Genomic DNA, 27,863 nt, shown 5'->3' with positions numbered 1-27,863 from the left:
ATATTCTTCTTCTAGAGACATTTATTTCTTCTTGATTATGAAGACTATTTTAATCAATGTATCTTTTATGTAACTTAAACAAATAAACTGAATCTATGCTAAATTTTACAGCATTCCAGCTTAAATTTAATGCATGATTTTTGTCACAAGCAGGGTAGAGAATCTGAGATGTATTAACAGGATGAAGACAAATCTCAGCTGTGTTCTGAACTGCTTGACAAAATGGTGATGGCCTTAGAATACAGACAGAAGTCTCTTCTAAAAGAAATAACTGGAAGATACTTACTATATTTTGCAACAGTCTTTCAAGATTCTGTAATGTGTCCTTGCTGAATAGAATCTTTTAAACTTTTATGTGAAATGCTTTGTACCAAAGTAGCATTTTTAGATCCAAAAGGTCAGCTAATACAATTGCCCTTTCCATTCTAGAGAGACCCAAGTTTCCTGGATCCCCAGAAAAACYTTCCCCAAATATTTTGACTTTTATAAAACAGCATATTTAAGTAATAATTTTAGGTGAAAATCTTCCAATCATCTCAAATGAGATAAAATAACATAGGTCAATGAAAAATGTTTGACTGTGTTTTTATTATAGCTGATACGCAGCTTTTAATGGAAATGTATTCCAATTCATCAATAAGCAGACACATAAAAGAGAAAGCCTTCTTATATCAATAACTTTTAACTAACAGCAAATATTCCATTTCCTCAAGGCAAACAACCAAGTCACTCTAACACCTGCAGCTACTAGAAACATTTGTCTAAGAAGGAATCAAAGTAGTGGGAGCCTGGGGAAGTATAAATACCGTAAACTGGTGCTTAGAAACTGTCCCATCATGAAGTACTACTGTTCACTAAGGGGGGGGGGGGGAAAAAAAAAAAAAAAAAAAAAAANAAAGTTCGCTTACTATGGTGTTGGAATGATTACCAGATAGATTTAGAAGAGGAGAAAGCTGCATAATGGATGAAAACAGCATTTATACACCAAAATATATGAAGAYAGATCAGCTCTCTGAGATAACAATTCTTTTAAGGTCTTCTGGTATACCTCAAGGAACTTATCCATCACTATTTTTTAAAACACAAATCYTTCTGTAGAAGCAAAAGCGGGCTCTAGCCGTATGTGATTTTATTATTACATGTATATTTTTTAAAAGAAATCATAAACTCTGCCTGCCAGGCTTAGAGACAAATTTTCAAAGGTATTGGTGTGCCTGGAAGCTCTTTATAATCAGYTAGTTTGAAATTTCCTCCAAGTTTGTCAGTTCCAAAGAACTCATAATGGATTCAAATTGTGCTCTGTTACAAWGACTGTTACTCAGTAGGGTTTCCTACTGCTTTGTGAATGTATTTTTAAGTACTTTACTTCCTTTACTGCCTTTTGGGCACTTGAACACATATCCATATTAATCTCAGACCTGCATAATACCAACACAGAGAACCTTGCATATCAGCGTAAAATAACAAATAACACGAGATCTTTCATCTGAATTTATTAAACTGTTCCTATGTGACAGTGAAATTATCATGCCTACCAATTGTAGAAAAATCTCTAAAGTAAATCACAAGTATATAGTTTATGAGAATCATATCTCTTCAAGCACCTTCTCTAATCCTTCAACATTAAGCATTACTCATTCCCTAYTTCTTAAGCATGAAGGCAAGTAAGAAAAAACACAATCACATATRGTCATGAAACATAATTGTACTGCTGCTAATTGGGAACAATACAGAAACTTTATGAATGTGGCTATATGAATGTAAGAGGAAAATAGTGGATTTGATCTAGAAGGTCTGCTCCAGTCCTAGATCCTATATCCTGGGCCTCTGACACCAGGACAGTATTGTCGTGGTGGCTATTGGCATGTACACAGATTCAAGAGGCAATTCAGAATTAATTCAGCTAATTAGCTTTAGTGTAGTGCTACAGTGACCAGATGTCATTTGATCTTAACTCTTTTAGTAAGCCTAGGTACAGTACTTAGCACAAGATAATACTGGAAATAGTATATGAGGATCATTTTAGTTAGAATAAGAACAGATGTTGCAATATAGTGGATAAGTAATTCTTTCATGGGTCGTTGTAGCTTCAATAGACTAACAGAAATTATAGGATCCCAAAACATCAAATCTATGAGACAGAGGAGTCAGGGTTTTTACAAGRGCAGAAGGCAAGAAAAAGTAGTTTGAGGGCCAAGTGGTCCATAAATATAATTTATCTCATATTTAGATTAAAATGTATGATCATGAGTATTATATAAATTAAGACATTTTATATTACTAAGTTAATAATTTTAAGAGTTCTTGCATCTTGACTGCACTGTGTCCTTGAATCAATGCTTATGCAGGTTCTTGTGTGTACATGCTCAAACTTTTCTTCAGACATACTTGCTGAAATTAGTTAAAATTTATGCATATTTAATTTATATGTTAGAATTTCTTGGAAATAGAAGTTGTGATTTTAAGTAGCTAACTTTCTACTTTCATTCTGTATTCACATAATTATCCTTTGCATATATTTCATATTACAGTATTAACTTGCCACAGTACGTGAATTTGCCATGTCATATCTTCATAGCATTAATTGCATAATTAAGTTGTTATACCTTTTTTTCCTCTGATACGGAATGTCTATGCTCTCTGAACTCTCATGGTTCCCCAGGTAGTATTTGGGGCCGCTAATGTTTATATACCTTCCTATACCAAACCCAATCACTTAGCRCTGCTTTTGTGCATCTCTGCGTGGCACAGGCTTGCACCATATAAACGTAGCCTGATTGTTAATATATTAAAAGAATACCTGAAGTTTGCATCTAAAAATTACTTGGACAGCTATCAGGATTAAAAACTGCTTTGAAACTGAAAGGTTAAGGACTCCTTCCTATAGGCGCAGATTATGAAATAAATCCAGTGGCAGACTTGTCAAAAAAAAAAAAAAAATCCATATTGCCTTCTGACATCAGTAAGAACAGTATTGACCTCTCTATCTAAAGAGCTCTGCAGACATCATGCTTTTAGAAACAATTATTACTTCAAGGTTGGGGAAGTCAATTTTCTTATGAAGTAGTTTTAAAATAGTTTTTAAAATGCATTGTAAGTTTTTATGAATACCAACAATGTTAGTAAGTAATCTGTTTTCAAGTCCTGAAGAAAGAGGTTTTACTTACATAACTAACAGTAACACTTTTAATAATAGCTTCTCTATTGAAATATCTTCCCGTGAAGCCTCAGGCATTCCAAGCTTGTAGATCATGGGGAACAAAAATTCTAGCTATCATGTTCTGGGAAGCATATGTGATCATGGCAAAGGGAATTGTTTTTTGTGTCAGGATAAACACAAACCATTGTAGAAATGTACATAAAACATTTTGAAACAATTTCTGAAACTAGAGTAATAGGCCTGTCTGCCCTTGAAAGACATGATTTTGTCTACAGTTCCATAAAACAGCAGCAGCAGACAAAAATTTCATTTCTGATTGTTGGTCAGACTCAGAAACTGAACTGCAGGAACACTTCAGCATACAAACTGGTCAAAGAATGAAGGCAAGAGGTAGGATGTTGACGTGAATGATACATCCAAATTGTTCTGATGGAGAAATAAGAKCTCTTGTTTCCCAGGCAGTACCTTACCCATTTGAGTTAATCAGTAATATCAACTTGAAAATAGTCAGAATCTTTAAATATAGGATGAAACTTGTAATATTTATTGAACAAAAATGTTTTCTCCAAATTCTGCTCTTGAACTTGTTGAGGTCACTGGGATGTAGTCAGAGCCATCAGCAAGATTGACAGCATGAGCAAGAGAAGTGATTCAACTGCCTCAATGCTTTAGACAGCATAGGGTATTCAAAACATCTGCAYAGCTTGCCACTACTGGACTTACAGGAGACCTGCACACTTCTGGAGCAATAGCTGTAATGCAGATGGGAAATTCTGGTGATCTTTTCTCAAGCTTTTGGTTTCACCCAATCAACACTGATAAAATATTTCAGTTAACAAGAAAGAAAAAAAGAAATCCAAAATATTTTGAATTTACTTCATACCTTTATTTTGTATTTACTTCATAACTTGCTTTTGAGGTTGTAAAGAAATTTCACTGGGAAAGGTAAATGCACTGTTTTCTATGTAGCATTACAATGACATGGCCAACTTTAAATTTGTCCCACTTACTAAATGGCAGATAATTCTCTTATTTTTGGTAGATGCTATGTAAGTATGTAGGACTGTACAAACACGTGAGATTGAAAAYACTTCTGTAGTAAGATCTGCTTTGAGTAAGAAGCTGGCGTTGATGACCTCCACAGATCCCCTCCAACCTAAAGCAGTCTACAGTTCTATAAGATTCAGGTACAGTTTTTAAGAATACCTTATGTGAAAAAGCCATAAAGTACAGTACCTGTGATGATTAATATTTAATCGTAGAAGATAGTAAAGGAAAGAATTGGGCAAGTAGGATAGTATAATGCTGTATATTGCATCCATTTTCTTTAAAAAGTGGAAATTTGCTATTTTATTTTTCATTGTTAAACATTTGCTTTTTATACTAAACACTGTAGAAATGTAGGCCTCATGTCAGAGAGATACATTGAAACACACTCAACATTAAATCAGGGCTCAATAGGACTACAAAGCTGAGACTAACATGCAAGTAATTTAAATTACCTGCATGAAGATGAAAGTAGATTTTACTTAAGACATTTGAACATTATATGAAAGGAAAAACTTACTAATATAGTATACATAAAAATGAAAGCCTTAAAATTTATAATTTTTAGAAACTATATAGGACTTGAAAAACAGAAATTGAAGATAAACCCTGGAAAAAAAAATGATAGTTTTAATTATATAGCAGGCAAAGAACAACAGAATTTTGAAGATCATAAACTTTGTCAATTAAAAATATCACTTATTAGAATTTAGTTTTAATGTGTTGCATCTTTCACAGCTATTGAACAATGGAATAAGTTTCAAGTACCCATTATGCTATCAGATTTTCAGGAAACTCCTTATCAAAATCAGTGTGAAAGTCAAATAGAGTGAAAAATGGTTGAATGATTTAACCCATCACCTAATAACTGTCTACCACTTGCTGGACTAACCTCATTAGCAGTTTAAGCTAAAATACATGACAAGGTCATTTTAGTGAGTACAGCATATTAACAGGAACAATTTACATGAAAAAAACAGGCTGGTCGTATTATTTCGTATCTGGATAAATAATTAAGCTCAAGTAGAGGCATAAGATACTGGCTGTTTCATTGATCCAATTGATTCCTACCATCACAAAATAATAACTGCACATTGAGTAGAATTTAGATAACACTTAAGCTCAACAAACTTGCATCTTTGCTGTGCATATCAGYACACAGAATAATATTTAGAATATGTAAGCTGAAATATAAAATAGAAATGATGATAAATACATATRAGAATGTGACTTAAAGACTGATATTTTATTTGTAAGAGAGAAATGAGGATGAATGGTGTAAGGTGCTCTAATTATTTTCCTGTTTCTATTAACAATTTTATTAGACTATGTCTCAGGGAGGTAGTAGAATTTCCATAAAGACTACATATTGCATTATTTTGCTGTCCTATTTCTAGAAATTTTTCCAATGTGTAACACTTAGTTTTATAGGAATCCAAATAAAGCTTGAGATATAGATGTAGGTAGAAACAGTTGCACTGATGCATTGGCCTTTCCTAAGGAACAGCACCAAGATGATTATTTCTACTGCAGAAAAGATGGCTGATGAAACAAAAAAAGATAAATTTCTATAGGATTTCTGGTTTAGTTAGTGTCATCTCCAGAAAGAACTTTGTCTTTTCTCTGTTAAGAGGATACCTAACATACTGTGGATGCTAGCAGAATTAAATAATACTAYACATGGGAAAAGAAAAATCAATATACTTCCATAGCTATTTTAAATGAACATTTGGGGCCCTCTCTTGCAGGCTAATTAGGCTATGCCTAGCCTATGTTTTGTTACAGTAAGACTAGCCCCAAATGCATTGAGATTACAACATGACACTGGTGCAAACACCCTGATGAGCAAATCAAGGATCTCAGCTGGAAATTAGAAGCGCTGTTTTGCAGCTAAGGCTGAAATTTGCGTCCAAACCTCTCCTCCCCTCTTCTGTCCTTCAGAGCCAGGTTRCGGACAGCACTGAGCAGCTCCACAGCTCCAGGAGGCTGTCTTAGGAGGAGGGACAGCACTCCAAGACATTCTTGCTCACTTCTGTGTTTGTAGGAAGTAGCCTTTGAAACTGGCTGAGCAGCTCTGTTACAAACTTTTCCCTCCTCTGTTCCTGGGATGACTGTTATGTTGCTAATAGAGCTGTGATAAAACTCTTCCCACCACAGTTTCCTAAAAGAGGATAATGAATTTTAGACCTGGACTAGAGGGCATCCAAGCCCATGTACATGGGCTTAGCAATGTGGACAGTGATAGATTATGTATTGAACCAGGTTTAACCTGCATTTTATTATGCAAAGCAAACGTTTCTAAAATGTGGTCTCTAAAGTAMTATAATGGCAATCCCCATTATAGTCAGCATATTCTGAGGTTAAAGCATGGACATATTTAAATGTACTAGGATGTAATATCTCAGGGAGTAAAAGGTGTTACTCTGTGGATCAGATGAGCCACTCCAAGGACCTGAGATTCTTTAGTGGTTTACAAAATGAAGAATCTCTTCTAGTGTCCTGCCACCTTTGTCAGTGAAAGGGAAGATCTAGGGTTTCCCGTTTTCATATTCTGTGATCATATACGATGTTATGAGATCACACTGCCCTGTTAACAACAATATATTCTTACATGTATAACATGTATTCTTACATGTTATAAGAAAATATTTTTAGCACACAAGTATAATGAGGATTTTCTGGAAAACTTTTAAGTCATTACTCTAAATTTCCAGAAGTGCAAGTGATCATTTACCTCACTTATGTACAACAATCTAAGAATAAGATTAAATAGCTTATGTATTTTGCAAAAGGATTATACATAGTCTGTCTAAAGTGTGCTGATTGTTCAGTTTGAGTACAAAAACTGTCATTTCGCATCCAGCTCAGTGGAGATTTTGTCAACGTCCAGATCCAGAAGAGAAAATTGATTAATTTTATTTTAAAGTCTATGTTTAGGTATTCAGAAGTTAGTAGTTACCAATTATTAATAGAAATAGGCACCTCAGAAAAACAGCTCAGCCCAGGTATGTCACACCTCTGCGTTAGAATGGGACAAAGTAATCTTCTAGAGGTGATCTCTCTCTCTCTCTCTCTCTCTCTCTCCATACTTTAAATTAACATATATGACAAGTAAATTTGGTAATCCTACTACTCAATAAGACAATTACATTATTAAAGCTGACTTTAATTAACCATCTCACCTTTCAAAATTCTACAATGATAGCTTTATCCTGTTGAGTGAAAACACATTACTCAGATCGAAAATGCGCAAGTATGTATCTGTGTACCAGTTTCTTCTTCTTCTCAGGTGTATTTCCTCTTTTTATATTTTTAATACCCTAGAGGTATTTTTAAAAGCTTGAATAAGTGATTAAAGACATTTCTGTTGTCATTTTTACACTTTTAAGTCTAGTTTTTCTTACCTGAGATTTCCATTTGTTTAAAGCTACCTAGCTGAAATGGAAGCCACCCACACAACTGCTCTATAAAAATTAGGTATCTGCAATATAATACTTGTACTGTAGCTCCATTCCTCCATCGTACACACTACATCTAGTTGCAGCGGTCTGAACAAGCAGAGGCATGCACGTAATTAATTCCATGAGGGGCAGCTTATTCATATATTTGCACAAAAATTCTTACTCTTTATATATCCAGTTGCACATAATTTATAATGGCTATTTCTGCTAACTCAAATACCCTATGTAAACTGAATTCTAAATAAAGCTCCAAGTTTTCAGATGTGTTTTTGCTGTAGCTTGATCAAACGTTTTCTATTGTCCCACGTACACATACACGCGTTGGCAATGCMTTTTTCTATTTTTCAGCTTGTGCCATGTAATAAAGTGGTTATAAAAATAACATGGCAGCAGTTGCTCGTACACGTGGATGTCATAAATATTCTGTGTTGCTTTACAATCAAACCCAACCAAATGTGTTTTCATAGCAGCGGGCATGCTCTCGGGAACGGAGACGGACCACATCTGCTCAGGCACAAAGGTGGTTTGCAAGTTGCAAGCGGGTATATACGTAATGGGGCAAATTAGCTGCAACTTAAAGCTCACAAGTATTTTGCTGATAAGCAACACACACATACTGAGGATTYGTGCTTGAAACCAGGGAAGTGGAAAACAAAGCCTGCTTTCAGGATCGCAAATGATCCAGACCCAGGGGACTTCCCGGGGGTGAAGGGACTTTCCGCAGTGCCCTTCCCGAGGCCGCACACAGGGACACGGCGGCACCCGGGCGCCTCCAGCCCACTGCCCTGCTGAGGCCGGGCCGGCCGGCTCCGACTCTGCCACCGGCGCCCCACAGCTCTCAGTAACTCACGCCGGCCCCATCGGCCTCCCCCCGGCTCGCCCCGGCCCGCAGCCGGGCGCTCCCCGCCCCTTCCCCGCCATGCTGCGAGCACCCCCAGCCGCCCTGTCGCCTAGGAACCACACTCTAAAATGGCGGCCGCGGCCGACAGCGCCGGTGCGCAGGTGAGCGGGCCCGCGCGTCTCCCCTCGGCCGCCCCCGCTGTAAGCCGGGCCGGGCCCTGAGGCAAGTCTGAGAAATAAAAGTCTGGGGATACAGGCCTTTCTCTTAAGCATAGCTGTCGAATGCTGTCACCGGGGTGTCTGTTTTTAAAGTAGGTGCACAGTTCCCATCTATATGCCTAGCAGCTGCATTCATTCCACAAAATCCCCCAGTACGGAAGCTGACATTCCTGGCATTCCCATACAGCTGTTTTCCTCCAAATAGCATTTCTTTTCCTATCTGCAAATTTTGTCCCAGTGGAAAGAAAAACGTGACCACTTGTTCAGGATTTTCACCTATCTGACAGTGCTGGTGAGGTTGTGGCAAACAGCCCCCACCCAGACGTCAGCTGTGGTGAATAAACGGCCGGCGCATGCTACAGGTCCCACAAGAGCATTGCTTGCTGCGTTGGGAAAGTACTGCCTGTCYAAACCACTTGCAAGTGCACCCAAAGGTATTTATGTATGTTCAGTAAGTCCAGAACAGTCTGGAGTCTGTGCGGCCGAGGCAGGCTCCTCTGAACATACCTGACAGTACTTCGAGCCATTTTGGTTTTGCAAAATTGTATCGCTTTAATGTTTTAAGCAAGGGTGATCTGGAGGATGTTGAGTATGCTGGTAGATGTTACACCTTTCATCAAGAAACAGTGATTGAAAAATTCCATATCCATAAATGTATTGTAAGATAAGCAGTTTTCCCAGTTGATCACTAGGGTTGGCTGACACAAGTGAGAAGCCCAGTCAGCATACATGCCTTTTTGCCCGTGGTATCTATGAACCACGATTCTCACAGGAAAAGAAAACTAGAGTAAGCCTAACATAATTGTTGGAGTATTTTCATCAATTTAAAATAGAAATTGTTAATTTGGTATCACTGCACCTCTGTCTTAGACTGTACTTTGTTTGCAAGGTACTGTGGTGAATATATTAATTTTGACATGTATATTAATATAGGTGTTTGTTKAATATGCATGTTTAATTGTAATGAATATGTAATTATACAGTATATTATGCTCACACATGTACCATATACTGTCAGGCAGTAGAAAAACAGCTGAAGATCTGTGGCTTTAAGAGGAATGTGGATGTCTTAGTATTGTATCTGGCGGGACAGTAAGTAAAATATGTTTCTATGTTTGGCTTCTACTAAAACTAGAACACATAGTAGATGGCAACCTTTCATAGTACTGTGTGTAGTCTCTGAACATCATTTATATGTGAAAATCATATTTATTCCTAATAATTCATATTTATACCTAGTACATACATGTTGTGTAAGAAGAAATGGAGAAGATATGCTGACATGTATAGCTAAACTATACTCACAGTTATGTGGTTAACTGCCTCAGCCCTAGGTATACAGTCCTCCTCTAGCAACYCAGAATTGCTTGAGGGTCTACAAGTTCATAGCAGTTTTGCATGAATGTCTACCTAAGAGAGTGGAGAAGTCAGGTTTAATGGGCTGATCTCTGCCTGTTCTAACTGGCTTGGAAAGCTGAGCGGAAAGAGTATCAGGAAGGCAAACAAAAAAAACACAGGACCTGCCCAGTCTGAGAACTGCCAAATTTCTGTTCTCCCTGAAGACATCTGTTTCTGCAATTGTAGAACGGCTTGGTAAAGCCTTTGAAAGTACCTGCACCTCTACTGTAAGGATTGGCAGGAAACAGGGCAGCATGAAGCGAGTACACATGTGAGAACACTTGCTTGGGGCTGGCAATGCTGATCAGAGAGCTGATCTCTGCGAGTTTACAAAGTGACTGGAGATAGAGAGCAGGTGAGAAGGAGAGGARGGGAAGAAACCATGCTAACTGAAGAAAGGCTGAAGCTTTCATGAGCTTGTGGGTGATCTAGGTTGATAATGGTATGTTGTAAGATGAACATACTGAGAGGCTAGCATAGAAGGATGGATACRTGACAGGGCATACTTCAAAGCTGTTTAAAAGCATACCTTGAATTTCTATGATTCTGGCCAGAGCATAATTCCAATTGTTGCATACCTGTCTGCAAGCTCACAACTGTATCTAGTGTTTGTACTGTTGATACCATATATATATAAAAAAAGACAAAATTTTCAAGCTTCTACATCCTATGAATGCAAATAAAGGTGTTGAGATTTCAGTGTTGTCTAGCTYGTTTTTAGTAGGAATTAGGTGGTCTTGAAAATCTAAACGTGCCAGCCCATTAGTTACTCTATTTTTTCGACACATCTCCTGATTTATACCAAAAAAAGAATTGCTGATTTGTGAAAAAGAAAATGTAAAGCACATAGTTACTGGCAAAATTACTGAAATACCTGTTTTGAAAAGAAGAAAACATACAGAAAATTTAAGTAAGGAAAGAATTTAAAGAAAAAACAAAAGACGCATCTATATATTATTTAAACAATATGATAAAATTATTGTAATGCATGCATGTAAAAGAGGCAAAGCTGCATATGCAATCTTAATAGGCAGATTTTCTGATTTTAAATGCTTAAGTGAGTGCCTTCACTGGCGCTGGAATTCTTTTTGGCGTGGAATAAAAAGATCTGATCAGATGACAGATAATAGAAGTGATCTATCTTCCCATGAAGTCACTTTGAGAAAGGTGATGCAAGCTGGCTGCTTTGATGATTGGGGAGAACTGAATTCTTTTATTCTATACCAATTTATACAAACCTTGAACCTCAGCCAATCTCAGTCTCGGAGCATGTCTCCTTACTGTTGATTTGCCATAATTTTCTGCTGGCTAAATGAAGGAGAAAGTGAAAAATATTTAATAATTAAAGTCAGTCCAAATAGATAGAATTAAATTATATTTTTAAACCGTTGCTATTAAAGGGACATGAAAAAATTACTTTTGGACACTGAAAGTTGTCATCCTAGGGAAACTGATTAAYTTAGCAGTAGGTGGGAAAAGGGTCYTGGAGGCATCAGTTTGTAAGAGACACACAAAGTGTAGAAGGCATACAGAAATGGACAGGCTCTTTTAATATGTTAAAGGAATTACTCTCTACCTGGGGCAATTAAGTGTCCTAATACCAGGGGGAAAAAAAAAAAAGAAAGAAAGAAAGAAAAAAAACAGATCAAGGCTGGGAGACAGTCAAGGTGAGAATATTACTAAGGAGGGAGTGAAGAGAATTTAAATTTAACCCTGTAAAATACAAATAAAATGGCAATGACAAAGAATATGAGGAAATTTAAGTTTCATGGTCTGAAAAATTGTTCGAGGGCATACAGGTAAAACTTGACAAAAGAATTAGAAAATGGTCAGTAAGAGCAATGTCCTATCAACATTCATGTCCTTATCTTTGCTAACTTGAGTAATATATTTCTGGTTACTTGTGACAATATAAACAAGTGCATAAATAAATTTGTAGGGTTAGTTTTTAGGGATTATTTGAGGAAACCTAGTAATCAATTTAGCAAAGAAGCAGCACTGGATAATCTGGTTTCCAGAAATATAGAATGAAACTACAGCACTTAGCTTTGTGTGGCTTGCTCTCAATAGCTTTTTTTTTTTTTAATGCAAGATCAGAAAAGGTGTCCACCGTCGCTTTATCCTATGTCTGGAGAGTGTCTGAAAAGAATAACATGGGAAACCGGAGATTAGGCTTCCTAGCTGGAACATATACAGATGAGTTKAGGCTGATGATGTGACGTTAATACTTACTGATCCTAATAATTCCTTCTGAAACACTAGCACTAGTCCTGCAGTATGTTCCAAATCTACGAGAAGTTTTATTATGTTGATTTAAAAAAACATAATTTAWAGGTCATCTGTAATTGTTCTAGAGAAAATCAAGAATATTTGTTTAAAGCAATGAAAAATAAGGAAGAAAAATAGTGAAAATTACTCATCAATTCAACTCATTCTCGTATTTTTTACTTGTTTATTGTGTTTAGAATGCTTACAGTGTCTCTACCATCTTGTTCTATGTCTTTCTCTGCTATAATTTCTATAGAATTGTGGCTTTTTAGTGTTTTTAGAATGTTATTTATCAACAAACTGTTTATAAAATGATTGAGCAACATTCAAGTTAAGCAATTTGTTATATGTTTTCTTCCACCAGAGGACTAGGAAGTATCCCGAGTCTGTCACGGTTTCATAGATTAAGGTACCTCTGGATTAATAACAATAAGGTAATAAGACACTCCTTTAAAAAGCAGAATGATGCATTRTTTGCTAAGATAAAATATAACTTCCAGTTTAATAGATTATTTCAAATTTCTGAGAAATTTAACTGATTTAAAGATGACAGTTTTGAATAAACATAGTATTTCATTAATCATTATAGAATATAAAATAATATGTTTTCCTTTAGATTCAGATCACATTTATAAATTTTGTGAATTTAAGGAGAATTCAAGAATTTTTGTACCTGTGCTGTAACAATGGAAAGAAAGATTGAGTACATTTGGAATTAGGTTTTTAGAAAAATTGTCTGGTAACATAATCAGAGGTCTAGGATAGCAGTTTCCAGCAGAACTCATGGCAAGTATATCACTTTGGTGGGCAGCTCTTGGAGCAGACTAAGGGGTGATAAGACTAACATATTCTTACAACAGTTTCTGGTCTTCCTCGTGTTTCAGGAAAGGAGCTAACTGCAAGCGATGTGTGGCTGTTTCGTTATGCCCTTTAGGGAGGTGCAAGTTTGTTTCATTGCAGGCTGGTAGCCTAGGGGAGACCTCTCTTCGCCCTCCTGCACACAGAGATTTGCTTCTCTTMGTACACAGAAGGTCACCTTGCAATGCTGGTATTGAAAGGATCTCCTGTCAGCCTGCAGGCCATAATGTCACCTAAGCATGTTCGATTTGAGAGATGTCCAGGCCAGCGGTTAGAGTATGACATTCAGAGCTACATTAAAATCTGTTCTGTTTCCAATGTGCTGTCTGGTCCCCAGTCAGTTACTGAGCCCATGTACCTTACTTTCTTCATTTGTGCAAATCCAGATTATATTACCCATTATGTGCTAGGGGTTTTGAGACAAATGCTCTGTAAAAATCTGTGGCACAAGTCTAAGCACATCATATTTTACACTAAATCAACTACTTGACCATACAGTTACCTGGTTTAGAAATCTCCACATACGTAGCCGAACATTATTATATCCCTTAACAAATCCAAACCTTCACCATTAGCCAGTGATAATTAAAAATAAAACACAGTAACTTCTACCCTGCTCTTAAATATCTTAATGTACAATGGTTTACATGACTTTCATATTGGACTGAGGTTCTTAGAACACCAGAAGTTCTTGCTCAGATAAGTAAGTAGTTCTGTGAGCAGCAGAAAAAAATAAATTTACGTTCCATATCATTTAGGAGTGTATGAATATCTGCTGCCCCAGGCTAACAATAATTACATAGCATCTTATGTTGACTTTATTGAAAGACCTATGGTTATCGAACTGTTTCCAAAAAAGGTAAAAATATGGATACATGAAGAGACTGCACTGAAAAGGCTGCACTAAAACCACAGGGATAAGGSTTTCCCTATTATTTATAAAGGACACTGAAGAATAAGAAATGGCCTGATGATCAAGAACTTGCTGATCAGTAAAAGATAAATGAATCTGATTTTTGCATCTCCTTTTCCTACTTAAGCAGTAATAAACAAACAAACAAAACTCTRCAGGCTCTATAACCTGTGTGGAAATGTCATTTACAGTCACCTGTCAACCCTGATGACTTGTTGGGTTTTCTTAGAGGATGTCTCAGCTAAATGCTCCAATAAAAGGAGCATGTTTTTCTGAACCTGGAAGAGCTGGGTTTTTTTTGTTTTGTTTTGTTTTTTTTTTTTTCCCCCTTTAAAAAGGCATCACAATAATTTTATTTCCAAGAAGTGAAGTTCAAAGTTCTCTATCTCAAAGATAGAGAAATGTCGCTGGTAAAGGTAGGTACATAATGGTCTTATACTGCACAAGAAATGATGATTGTGAAAAATACTGTTTTTTATTTTTAGAATTTTCTTTTCACAGAATCAGGTTTTTCTGATCAGGTGCAGCAAGACTCATTAAGTGGTATTGTTTTGAACTATAAAGTATCTTTTCTCCTAGAATTTCAGAGAACTGTATGAAAGGGGCAAACCTCCACCTTATTCTCTGCCTTCCAACTTTCATTTATTGTTAGTACATGGAGTAAAGCATATTTATYTTAAAGTCAGTGGCACAATTCAAGGGCTGAAATCCTTTTCCCACTAACAAATTACTTTGCATCATACCAATTAAAGTAGTATCAGCAACAAAATTCTGTTTGCAGTTCTTGTACTTAAGCTATTGGATAAATAGCAATGCATCGTTAGTACTCCCAGTTCTTGGTTATTAAAATGTTCAGCTCGGTATCCCATTTCATATACTTTACATCCAAGTCAAGACAAGACTAGCACGGAGCTCCTCAGAGTAAGAGCTGAGATTTCATAGAGACTGAAGATAACTCTTGATTAGGAATATACCCGTAAGACAAATTTTGCTGTAATTGTTATTTATTATGTAATTTTTGGAAATTTAGAGCAAATATGTGCTATTCAGATCTGCTGGTGCAGAAATAATTTTTGAAATTAGGTGTTGGATCTATTCCTAGCATATTTTTAGAAGTATTCTTAAATCAATATAGAAACATCCTGCAAGGGTGTTCACATAAAAAAAGGTATTTTGAATCTGAACAGAACTAAAACAAAATTTGAAGGCCAGTAATTTCAGTGAAATCTATTCCCCAAAACAAATGTTAAATTTGTAGTTGAAAAGATTATGYAAGACTATTTTATATGTGTTTACCATGTGTAATTAGTTTCAGCAATTAGTTTCTARTGAAGTTTAATCTCTCAAGAGATACCTTAAACGAAGAGAGTCTTTCACCAAAATACATAAAATTACCTATAATGCAATGCTTTCAAGAGGCCATGTTTGCACTTCTCCAAAGTTAAATCTAGACTGACGTATAACAGTTTTCCTAACTCTCATTTCAGATCCAAGATTTGACTTTCTTAGTCAAAAACCATTGCTTGACAGAACTCTACCTCAACAATAATGAGGTCACAGATATATCAGGTACCAACATTCCCTTTTTAGGTTATTGAGCAAAGACCTACACATTCTTTTGGATGTATCAATCTTCAAAAATATGACTAGGGTGACTTAATGGTTGAAAATTCCTCCCATGTATGCATAAAATACATGTTAATTATTTTCCTAGAGATTTGATTTGTTCAGGTATACTTGAGGGGCAACTAGTTGATATTTAATATCAAGTTTAGGCTTGGTATAAGGGAAAGAAGTATCATTTTGCTGGCCAATTACCTGTTACTATATAGTTATCATTTATCAATTTTGATCTATATCAAATATAATCAACATACCAGATACAAACAGTGTAGRCAGCTTTAACAGGCTGTAAGTCTGTGTGTGAATGTTTATTTTTACTTCTGTTAAAACAACTGAAAATATAAGATGGTTTTGGCTAGTCTTTTTATGTGYAATCCCAATGTAACATCAATCAATTGTAAAACATTTTTGATCCAACATGACTGTATTTCATATTCAAAATAAATATGCAAAATTCTTCTCACATCTGATTATTTGTAGTACCCTGGCTGAGCAGGTACTCCATAATTTGATTAGAAGTACCTTTTGAGAGCCATATATGTTTAAGTGATGAAAAACTGGTAGCAGTGCTGACAAACATAACATAAAATAAAAGAGCAATAAATTAATAAGTTGTCCCACTTGTAATATAGTCATAAATATTSTGCTGTTTCTTCATATTTGTAACATTCAGAAGTATTCTGCAAATTTAATGCAAGATTTTTCTTTAAAAATTCCATCTTTTTCTTTAAAAATTGTCTTATACATTTATTTCAGTTTTGCTTGCTCTTGTAAAGTGACTGCAACAGACTAGTATATTTGTGAATGGAGAGATCGTAGCATATTAAAAAAATGAGCATTTTAAACATTTTAAATGCTAATATTTTACCTTTCTCTGTCCCTATAAAATGTTGGGATGGAGAAATGGTGCTGATTAATTTCTGCAAGGTTTTGGGGAAAATGAATCTTTGAAGGCAAGAAACATAAAAGAAGAGGAGACAATGTAGAAAGTACTAAAATATAGGTAACAGAAGGGCAGGTATCATTGGTAGAGAAATGTGGATGGGAAGAACTTTATAGAAACAGTCTAAATTTGATGTGGAGTGAGGATGTGAAGATGTAATCTGGGTCAGTGATAACAGTATTCAGGAGTAACATTTTCATATGTTAATAATTATTTGAAATTGGGCTATTTTCTAAAACACATAGTGTKTTTTGTGAGGCAAAAGGAAGGGAAGGGGAACCGATCAAAAATTACTGTGATATGTTAGGAAGGAAGGAAGGAAAAATGGAGAGAGGGAAAAAGGAGGGAGGAGGAAGGAAGGAAAGGAGGAAGAGGAGTGAAGGAAGGCAAGAGGATGCTGGTGAAGTGAGGGTGATGGGGACAATTAAAGGAACTGAAAGAAAAAAAAGAAAAAAAAAGAAAAGGGACGTTGAAATCCGATACCTAAAACAGCTGTTTAATGATCTCATGTTACAAAAAAGGCAGGTATGGCCGGACAACTAGAATATCAAACTCAGAATGCAGCATTATAAAACAGTATCTAACCAAGGCAATCAGATGATATGGTGAGAATAATTAATAAGTTTTTATTTTATTTCAGGTGCTCTGAAACACTTGTGTGCATTACAGATTCTGCTGCTTCACAACAACCAGTTAAAAAACCTGGGCAAAACAGTAGAGGAATTAAAAGGAATGATRAGCTTGCAGACCCTAAGTAATACCATCTTTTTATTTTGCAGAACAGTGAACAGTAGTTTGTTAGTGTRTCTTATCAGGATCTTTGTTGCCTATTTCTACATCATTCGCCAATACTCTTTGAACCTAATGACCAAATTCARTTAAATTTGACAGAAGAATCTTTACGATGTAGGAAATTGCACAGAGAGTACCTCCAGTGATTAAAAAACTGCCGAAAGAGTTCAACTCTTGCTGCTGTCTGGCTGCTGTCTAGCCAATCTGCTGGTTGCGTAGCTTGGAAGCAGTTAAAGCAATTTACTGCTACATATTATTAAGGGGACATGTGAGTACAATGAGGGCATCAGAGAGCTGAAGAGTGCTGAGAAACTGGTATTATTGCTGTTGAGAATGAGTGAGGTTATAGGTTCATGGAAGCCAAATTCCTGGCTTCATTAATTCTGTTGCTCACAGAACTTATTTTCTGCCTCTTTTTGGCATACTTGATGGATTTCTAGAGTCTAAGAGTATATACACTTTAAATATTAAATATTAACTGTTAACTAGCATAATTTTTGATATACTGGTGGAAATGAAAGTAGCATAGGCTCTGATATTTCAAATTACACTGTACAAGACAGTGCTGGCGCCATGAAGTTGMAATGTAAGAAGTAGCCTCCAGGGAAGTAGAATTATATGCTATTAACTTGCTGAAAGCGAAAGTATAAGCAGTCTTTTTCAATGGTTCCTAAAAAAATGTCATCATAGATCATACCAAACTCTCAGAACTTTGAGAAAACAGGAAACTAATTTTATGTCTTAGGAACATAATTAATGGAGGTGAACATCATCAAGCCATACCTTATGCATTCAAAACCGAATATCTCATGGCAGGAAAGGAAAATATGGCTTGAAAAGTATATTTTTAATTGAATTTGAAACTAGGCCAAAAATTCAAAAACAAATCAAGTGTTTAGGAGGACAACATGCCAATCATATTATTGTAAGTTTTTTCATTATGTGTAAGTTTTTTCATTCTGTGCAAGATTTAAAAATAGACTATTTAAAATTGCAGTTGTTTGAAGTGATTAGGAAAAGTCTGGACAGACATCCTATGTATGAATAGTGCTGTCACTTGAATTTAATGTTATAGCTCTACCAATTAGCAAGGAGCTTCAACAAGCACAAGCAGATTGTTGTGCTTCTTGCAACTATCTGTGGGAAATAAAGAGAAACAGCAGATAGTTAAAGTGCTGTTGAGTTATTATGTATGGCAGTCACAAAGACATAGTGAAAATGGGATGCATATTGGATGGCCATCATCATAGAAAAGTAAGTATCTGAGAGAACTATGAAAAAGAATATGTGGAACATGTTAATCTGCATTGATAAAAAAAATCTTCAGGAGTATGAGAGTAAATGCTAATCAGTGGAGGAAACATAGTATGCTTTACAGTAATTCCTTGCTGAACTTYAAAGTTATGAAAAAATGGCAATATGTTTGTTTTAAAGAAAATTCTTGATAAGGAGGTCCCAAATTAGCAAATTTATTATTTAATAAAATTTATTATCATATTTGAAGCAAATAACAGCAGTAAATGAGCAAAATACATTTCAAAATAGATATTTAAGCATTACCATATCTATTTTCAATATTCAGAAATGCAAAATGGGTGCAGAATTTATGCTGTGTAGCTTTGAGAAGGCCTGTGCCCATAGTTCACCTTTAYAAAATAAAAATTATTTTAGGAATGGGAGGGTTATTATTGTTGCAAGGTAGTATACTATTTTATTGCTGGACAGTCCAATGAAAAAAAGTCTTTGTTAACCTTCAACAGATCTSTGGATGCAGAGATCTGTTCATTATTGAATAACTCTTGTGAGCATTAGAACTACTAAAGATTGGGCATTCTAATATGCCATGATTGTTCACTTCRGAAGTAACATCCAGCTGCCAAAATGTTGCACTTCCTTAAGGCTCTCTTGTGATATTTAGTCATTGCCTTGCATCAGATTTGGAGCATAACACCATCCATTGTCAAGCATTTGTGGAAGACGCTCATCTTCTAAAGATTTACTSGATGAGTTACTTGCAACTGCAGCCTTTTGGGAGATAGAGAGGTTTTCTTTATGGGCTCACTTTGTGCTCACATTTGCCTTTTGGAAAGCAAGATTTTTGTTATGTACTCTGTAAATAACCTCAACTGATTTATTATCCACAARTGATAAAACCTTGCTGTACTCCTTGGAAACCTTTTTTTTGCTCTTCACTGTGTTTCTATCACARTAGTTCCTTTCTGCCCCATGTGGGATAAGCACACTATTTTCCTACATTCTGAATTGAGAAAACAGAGAAAAGTGGAGAAAGAAAGCATTATACCTAATTTGTAGAAGTAAAATTAAATGACTTTCACTAGAAAGCAGATTGTGGAACCAAGGATTGATCCCAGATGTTTTGTAAAATAAGACCATCTTGATCCATACAGTGATTGGATTTACTTTAAGAACCAGAAGTTAAAAACCTCATATACTCCAAAACAAAACCACAAATCAGAGTGTTGCTGAGCAGGGATGTGCTCCAGGTAATATCCAGGCTCAAAAGTACTTAGTATTGACTCCTATGCCTTGGAAAAATCTTTCTTGACAAGAATCTTCATTCTGTACCAGTACTGCTTGAAATGCCAACCTTACCTGCTCTTAGTCTTCTTTCTGAAGCATTTTTTTTTCTCTCTGGAATTCTAGCACATAGTTTCTTGACTCAAGAGCAGACTTATCAGATATATAATTAGTATTTCAGATTAACACTTTCTAGAAAAGTATGCGTTGCTGTACTCATCAGTAAAAAAGAAACTTTCTTTTACTGCCACCTTGTGGCTCACTTAATACTTCTAAATATAATGAATGGCCTTTTGGAAAATTCATAGAAGAATTAAGATACTTTGTTAAATTCCCCTCTGAATACATCAACAGGCATTTTCTACATAGAAGATACCAAATGCCCATTCTGGACTTACTGAGCTCTCAAAATAACTGGTCAGTAGCATCAAACAAATGAACCTTCTTTGGCAGTCGTCCCTATSCTGAAGAACAGGGAATGATGTCTTGCAGCTTTTTAATCTGTTTAGAATATCTCCAGATTTTTTCTTCTMTCAGGATCTCTGGAATATCAGAGTCCCTCTTTGCTTCTGTAATGTCATCTTTCTCCYTTTCCCTCCTTAATTGCTGAAATTATATGTAACAAAGGATTTGTTGCCTAGAGCAAATATTAGCCACAACCACTCTTCAACAAGTCACCTTAGACCTTAATAAAGATTGTCAAAATTACTAATTTAGGGAGATTTTCTTTCTGTAAAGATTTCTGTAATCTCCAAGTAGCAGCCTCCTAATTCTTTTTTCTTTGGTGTCCAAGAAGACACTCATTTAAGGAGAAAAATAGCTTTATGATTCAATGATTTTATGATTTAATTTAGAAAAAAGTAAGTGCACTTTGTCTGTCTGTTCACAGATCCAGGAATAGGCCAGTCTTTATTTTAATCAACCTCTCATATCATTCACATGAACCGAACTGAACTGGCATTTAATCAAAGCAAACATTACATATCTCCTGGCAAAGCAGCAACACAGGATTGACATCTTCTCTGTGTTGCAAAAGTTTGTTTATTCAGATAATTGTGAACTTTAAGCATTCTAGTCAAGCTGCTAAGAGGCCTTTGGAACGTAGCACTGCGGGTCCTACTGAAAGTTAGTGGGACCCTAGTTCAAGGAACCTTAGACCCTTTCAAATACTTTACTATAATCTATAGTGAGATAAATTTCTGGAGTCTTCAAATTCATCATTTGTCAAAATACCAGAAAACTGAGTATTTATGCTTTATATTGTGTCTACAGAATAAAAGCTTCATATCAGCTCTGATAAAGCGTTAGGTGTCCAAAAGCTCATCTGGTTTTAGTACCTCTCTCCCCCTACAAAATATAAAGGCCACTTCAAAGTTTCAGAGTGTAAGAAAGATGGCACTTTTACTCAAGTCTTGCCTCTGGTATTTTACAAACTGCAATAACCAATTCTTGCAGTCTGTGTTTAGTTGAGGAATTCCGCATGTGTAAAGACACTGTGCTTTGTTTACCCATATGAAAATAATTTGAATTTAATAGTATTTAGTACAAAAATCTTTGACTACCAGTGATCTTTGATTTTTCAGTCTTGCTAAGATAGATTTTTTTAATAAACTTTGCAGACCTATTCCATAACCCTCTGGCACAAGATCCAGGCTACCGGCTTTATGTGATATACTTCCTTCCTTCAGTACAGCTCCTTGACAGGAAACGTAAGGATTGCTTTCCTTTTTTCACAAACTGTTGACAGTTTCTAATCAGTGYGGAAAAATAGGTGACTTTTAATCCTGTCTGTTCTTACACTTTCACTTGCTGATGTGGCAAATGATCTAATGAACTGGTACCTGTTCTTTGCTCTATTGTTTGTCATGTAGGTAGAGCCTGTATGACATAAACAGTTTACTTGGAATGGTTTCTCTCTTTTTCTATTTAAATTGTGTGTATTTGTCTTATAGTCAATATAGTTTTAGGTAAGAGAGATTAAAGCCTGTGCTCAGCAATATGTTTCCTATGATTTTGCATTCGTATTGATATATTCACGCGAGGGAACCTGTTTACTTATCTAAGTAAGTAAACTTACCACAGATAATGTGCTCAGATGTTTACATGGTTTTGTACAATTTAAGTAAGTATATGCACATTTCTTGAAAATGTCCATGCTGATCAAGTTGTCAAATACAAAACTTCATAAATCATTAGGAAATATTTCACAACTTCTCCACTGTAAAAACTACAGAAAAAAAAAATCATTTTCAGAATAGCCAGAGGATAAATCATCCAATCAATAAGCATAACCACACTAGAGCCTGAAAATCAACTTTGGCGATTTTGTCTTTGGTGTTTGAAGTGCTATGTTATATGCAGGTGGACAGCACATTACTGGGCAGCACTGATGAAGGTACTGAGATTGTTATCCTAGCTATATCTCATGGGAAAAGAGTGAGGAGAAACAAAGTCCTCCTGGAAACTTTTTTTTCCCAGGGGAAGGCTCAGGGCGTGGGGGAGGAGAAAGGCCCAGGGGAGGATCTGGCGCTGGATGGAGAAAGGCTACCGCAGGCTGGGAGCAGGTGCTGGAAGGGGCCCTGCTCCTGCCRGGAAGAGCAGCTGCGGCACAGGCCACCCTGTCCATGGGGCTGTACGAGGAGCTGCGAGATCCGACCGCGTGGCCATTGGCCCAGGCGTGTACTTTGTGTATGGACAAGTGTAGTGCCTCTCTGGTGTACCTCCAGTCTCTTCGGGTACTCTACCCTTACTAGCATTATTAGCATTTCTATCAGACTGTTTTCCTTGTGATTTTTTTTTTGTTGTTGTTTAGAGAGAGATGACTGAAGGTTAATCTGCTGAAAAAAAAATCTTACATTTACAGGTCTAGAAATATTTCCATAAATTTTCCTGAACTTAGTCTTTTAAATACGGTTATATTATAATCAGCCCCAGATTAAGACTTTAGGCATTAATTTGTATCAAGCTGTACTCTTAACTTCCATTTAGTGAACTATTTCTCTAGCGCTACAAAGCTGCTTCACCATCTGTGGAATGCTACCCCAGTATAGTCCTGGCTGTCTCCTTTACACARGACACATGCTCACACTTCTGTTACCTGCAGGCGTGACTACTGCAGTTCCTTTCTAATTGGTCCCCTAGATACCATGATTTAAAAAAAATGAATTTAGAATGCTACTGCCAAAGTTATTGGTTCTAATCCTTTAGCTTGCTTTTATTTCATGTCTGCAGTACTAGATTAATATGCAGGTCACATTAACAGTGTCAAAAATCTCCTGTTTGACTTACAGTCGCAAACTCTTTTTGTTTGAAGTTATTTTTGAATCCAGGTGCAAAAAAGGAAAATAAGAAACTTTTATTTTGATTGCACTCCTACAGTTTTCTCTGTAATTAAGCAGTGGAAATTGAATTGACCTTGAACGAGATTTACTCTGCATACAAAAATATAGGAGTCTTTACTCCATTCTGTAATAGATCTCCTTTAAATCGCATGAAGAGTCTTGGTTTCTAGTTTCTTCATTTAAAACTTCTGATCCTATTGCAGCCAAAAGAAAAAGTTTATTTTACTGGACAGGACTTCACTCTTAAACCAGAGGAGGTATCACTCCATGTTTCCATTCTGAATCATTGTGGAATTATGCAGATTTACCTCCTCGTCATTATAAAACTGCACAAAAAAAGTGAATCACCTTCTGCATGCAAACAGATGATTAATAACAAACTGTGAAGTTGGTGGAAAAAAATAAAATTATTATATCCCTTTTTATAGCAGTTACACAAAGAGAAAGGGAGTCAGCACTGCATGTCTACAACCATGAAAGATCTTGTGTTGTGCACTCAATAGCTTTTGGAAAGAGGCTAAATACACCACTGGTGACTAAAACAGGATCTAACAGATGCATCCATCCAGCCAGAAGATTGATGATACCTTCAGGTATTTATAATAGAGTGGTTCAAACTAGAAGTGGTAATTTTCATTCACCTGGTAAAAGTTATTAGCTTAGTAATAAAAAATAAGTGCATTAGAAACTCAACAAAACTGCTTCATATTTAGAGTGAGTAGTAGTAGCAAGCAACAGCCAACAAATGAAACCTTTTTCCTAAAACTGTATTATGGCAAATAAGTTCTAGTCATTCCCTGTAGCTACAAGAGTTGTTTTTAAAGAGAGCTGAACAAACAGATTTTTTTTTTTTCAAAATATATCCTTGTGTTTAATTTTTTGCTCTTTTATTTAAATAAAAATATTTCAGCAAACTCTGAAATAGTGTTTATTTCAGACAGACTAGCATCATAGAATTTTGGTGCCCTCTAGTGCTTTTATAAACTAATCTCCTAAAGAAAAGCTTTTCTTCTAAACAGTGTTGTAAAATTTGTATATCTTGCCTAGTGTTGTGAACAGATTTCCTCTTTATACTTTCCAGGCTGAAGAATATTTTTAATAAAGTTTGATAGTAGCATTTTGCTTTAGGGCTTCTTATAATGTAATTTAATTTATAGAGTTCTAAAAACATTCACATCTGTAACACAGCGTGGTCCTGACGCAAGAAAGCGGGTGGATACTGTCTATAACCTTGTGACTAGTATCATGCCAATACAGAAAAACCTTGACATTTCACCCAATCTCATCTGCTTTGATGATGTTTTAAAGATAAGAAAAACAAAGCTGTTTTTCGTAGCTGTTTTTCAGTCATAGAATAACTGAAATGGTAGCATTTTTAACAGGCAGTGTAGATGGGTTTTGGACATTTTAGTGAAGTGACTGAAAAGGCTTTTCATTGTACATTTCACAATAATCATCTTAGGAGCAGTGTATTTAACAATAATTTTGGAAAGGCTGGTAAAAAGGATACTTTAGTTATATTTAGTATTTTTTTCTTGTTGATAACTATCAAAATACATATATAGTTTACCTCTACCAGGCATTCATGCACACATTTAGACTACAGGCATCATTTTTCTGTGACAAAAAATATGGAAACATTTGTCTAGGGAAAATAAAATACAAGAACTACATAAACAGTTGCAAGAAATTTTTCATAATTGATGCAATAAYCTTTTCAAAGATGATCTTTGTTTCTATAGTAATTTAATGAAAAATGATCTTCTAATCATCTACAATTTTTCTGTTCATTTGAACAAGTAAGTTAGTATCAAGATTCTAAGTCTTAGCTAATCAAAAAAGCTGTACAAACATTAATCAGTGTCTTAATTTGAACTTCTTTATAGGTTGTACATTTGGAAATCACACAAATAAGTAAGTAAATTTTGGACCTTTTTTGTCGCTTTTGCATTTCACCAGCATTTACTTAATTTCCTCTTCCTTTACCTAACCCCCTACCCCTTAACTAGGAGAAAAAAAAATGTAACGCTGATTTTTTGAAAAATATTTTGTCTTTTGTATTGCACATAGTTGCAACACTATACTGTTCTCATGTGACAACCTATCTATTGCTGTTTTAAAAAACACTTAATGTTGAAGGATGTTCCTCATCTGGAAGTGGGTTTAGAAAATGCTGTTTCTTTCATTTCTTTCATTAGCCGAAGTACTGATTAGTAGAAAAAGAATGCTTTAAGTAGGGGAGCATCAGAATAATTGTTCTATATTGTGGAAGAGGCATCTTTTTACTGACTGTTCAGGAATACATACCCTCCCTGAAAATATTACTGACCTGTAGCATGAAACTTCTAAGTCCATAGTTGATGTTACYTTCATTCTGTTAGGTTTTAAAATCATAGAAATAAATATAGAATTTTATTATCTCTGGCAGGATTGAGGAAGACTAAAGGTTGCATTTTAGTTCAGCAGAACATTTTCAGATGCCATCTTTGTAAGACATACAAACTTAAGATATCAGGCTTATTTTTACTTTCTAACTTTACATATAAAAATATTTTTAGACTTCAAAGATGTAATAAAAACTTATGTGTGATGATTTCCTTTAACACTTTGATTTTATAAAGTTACTTTCAGTAGAGCTCTTTGCAGTCAGGCTAATTCATGATTAAAAATTAATTCTAGCTTACTCTCAGTGGAGTTAGCTATTGATACAACAGGTGTACAGCTTCTTTTCCATTTTGTATGTAGATACTTAGGCTTTGCAAGGTACCTGAGCATGTGACAAGGTGTAAGTACTGGAAGTATATTATACTYAGTGAAAATATTCATATTATGCTAGGTGCAGGTTTATATACCTTTATGAAATAAGTTCTTTTAAATTCAGGTTGTACTGTATCTGAGTTAAAAGTTTTCAGTCTAACCTGAAGTGTATCAGTTCTGCATTGATGTAAGCCTACCACTTTCTTTCCCAAACTGCAGCTATAGCAGGACACACGAACCACACAAGCTCACAGAGTTATGGATTCAGAGCTTGCAAAAGGAATATTTGCATGGTGACTATTTAGAAGTTCCACATTGAAACAAATTTTGCAGTTAGTTTTGTGATTTCCATTAAATACTTCTAAAAACCAGGACATTCAAAGTTAAAGTTCCTATGATAACAGTGATATATTTCTTTATGCCAATTTTATAGAAATATGTAATCACTGTGTACAACATTAACAATTTTTATGAAAAATAAGCAATAAAAACGGCTAACATACCATCTTTTTACAAAATAATATTTTTAAGTCTTGTAAAACACATTTTAAACAGTTTCTGGCATGATTAAAGATTTTTTTTCCTTCAAGTACTATGATTCTGCTCTTCTTCTGATTTTGTTTTTCTTTCTTAAATTGGGTAASAGTGAAACAAAGGAAAACTTCAAAAAAATTGAAACTAAGTTTATGATTTCTAGCTTTACTTTCTACATAGAATACTTAKAGTAAATTAGCTCTACAGTAGTATGGAAATATTCAAGTAATTTACATTCTTTTTGCAGAGTTCCATTTGAGAACCCCGCAGATGCTGTTTTTCTAAGGGCAATGACAAGATCTGTAATGGAATTTTCCTTTGTTGACTGGAATAAAGTATCTACCTGTCAAGAAAGACGACTTGAAAACAAAGCAGAAGAGCCCCATGAAAAGCTGACAGTGAAATTTAGATAAGTGTTTTCTTCCTCAAGAAAAAATTTATTCGTCCATCTGGAGTGGATAGAAACCTGTTATATGAGTAAATATCTATGCAATACATGTACACGAAAGCTTGCATCCAATTAAATGAACTGCCAGCCAAAAAAAAAAATAAATAAATAAAGTGTAACATTCCTTGTGTCTTCTGATATGCAGAGTTAAGAAAGTAAGAAAACAAATGATAAATGGTGGCAACATAATAAAGTTGCTTGAAATACAGTCCTTATCACAAATTAACAAAGCAAAACTGCAAGTTAATTTTTAAGAAATTAATGATAAATAATTTCATTCTTCATGGTTTCTACTGGAGAATTAGACTTTTCCATCTTTTCCGTAATTACTTTTTCCATAATTACTGGAAGACCATGATTAGGGATCTCTAAGTCTTTACATCTCTGGGCTGAACAAACCAAATTCTTCCAAACATATGATCATCATGGTAGCCCTCTCTCCCTGGAATCTCTCTAGTTTTTCAGTGTCTCTCTTGAACTGGGTTGACCAAAACTGGAAGCAGTTGCAGGAGTGGCCTAACAAGCACGAAGTAGTGGGAATAATTACACTTGGGGTCTGCTGACTGTAGGTGAACTGAACAATAGCACCATTTACCTTCCTTGCTGCTGGGGCACACTGCTGGCTCGTACTCACCTTGCTGACAGCCAGGACCCCAGGTCCTTTTCAGCAGAGACAGTCAGATCCCAGCCTGTACTGCCGCTTGAGATTATTCCATCCCAGGA

The 27,863-nt window shown here is 35.6% G+C and overlaps 1 protein-coding gene across 1 annotated transcript; it reads left to right on the top strand.

Annotated features, from left to right (window-relative positions):
* Nucleotides 1-8,419: 8,419 nt before the first annotated feature.
* On the top strand, nucleotides 8,420-27,264 carry LRRC72 (leucine rich repeat containing 72). The gene is made up of 9 exons (XM_085316060.1): nucleotides 8,420-8,670; nucleotides 9,746-9,819; nucleotides 12,758-12,827; nucleotides 15,652-15,733; nucleotides 17,371-17,484; nucleotides 21,680-21,769; nucleotides 23,830-23,994; nucleotides 25,288-25,315; nucleotides 26,940-27,264. The coding sequence occupies exons 1-9, from the start codon at nucleotides 8,638-8,640 to the stop codon at nucleotides 27,103-27,105; spliced, it is 822 nt and encodes a 273-aa protein (XP_085172186.1). The 5' UTR covers nucleotides 8,420-8,637; the 3' UTR covers nucleotides 27,106-27,264.
* The last annotated feature ends 599 nt before the right edge of the window (nucleotides 27,265-27,863 follow it).

Source organism: Rhea americana, unplaced genomic scaffold (genome assembly GCF_003343005.1).
Source record: "Rhea americana isolate MKP2758 unplaced genomic scaffold, rheAme1 scaffold_112, whole genome shotgun sequence".
Classification (NCBI taxonomy): Eukaryota; Metazoa; Chordata; class Aves; order Rheiformes; family Rheidae; genus Rhea; species Rhea americana.
This window is presented reverse-complemented; position numbering and strand designations above follow the sequence as displayed.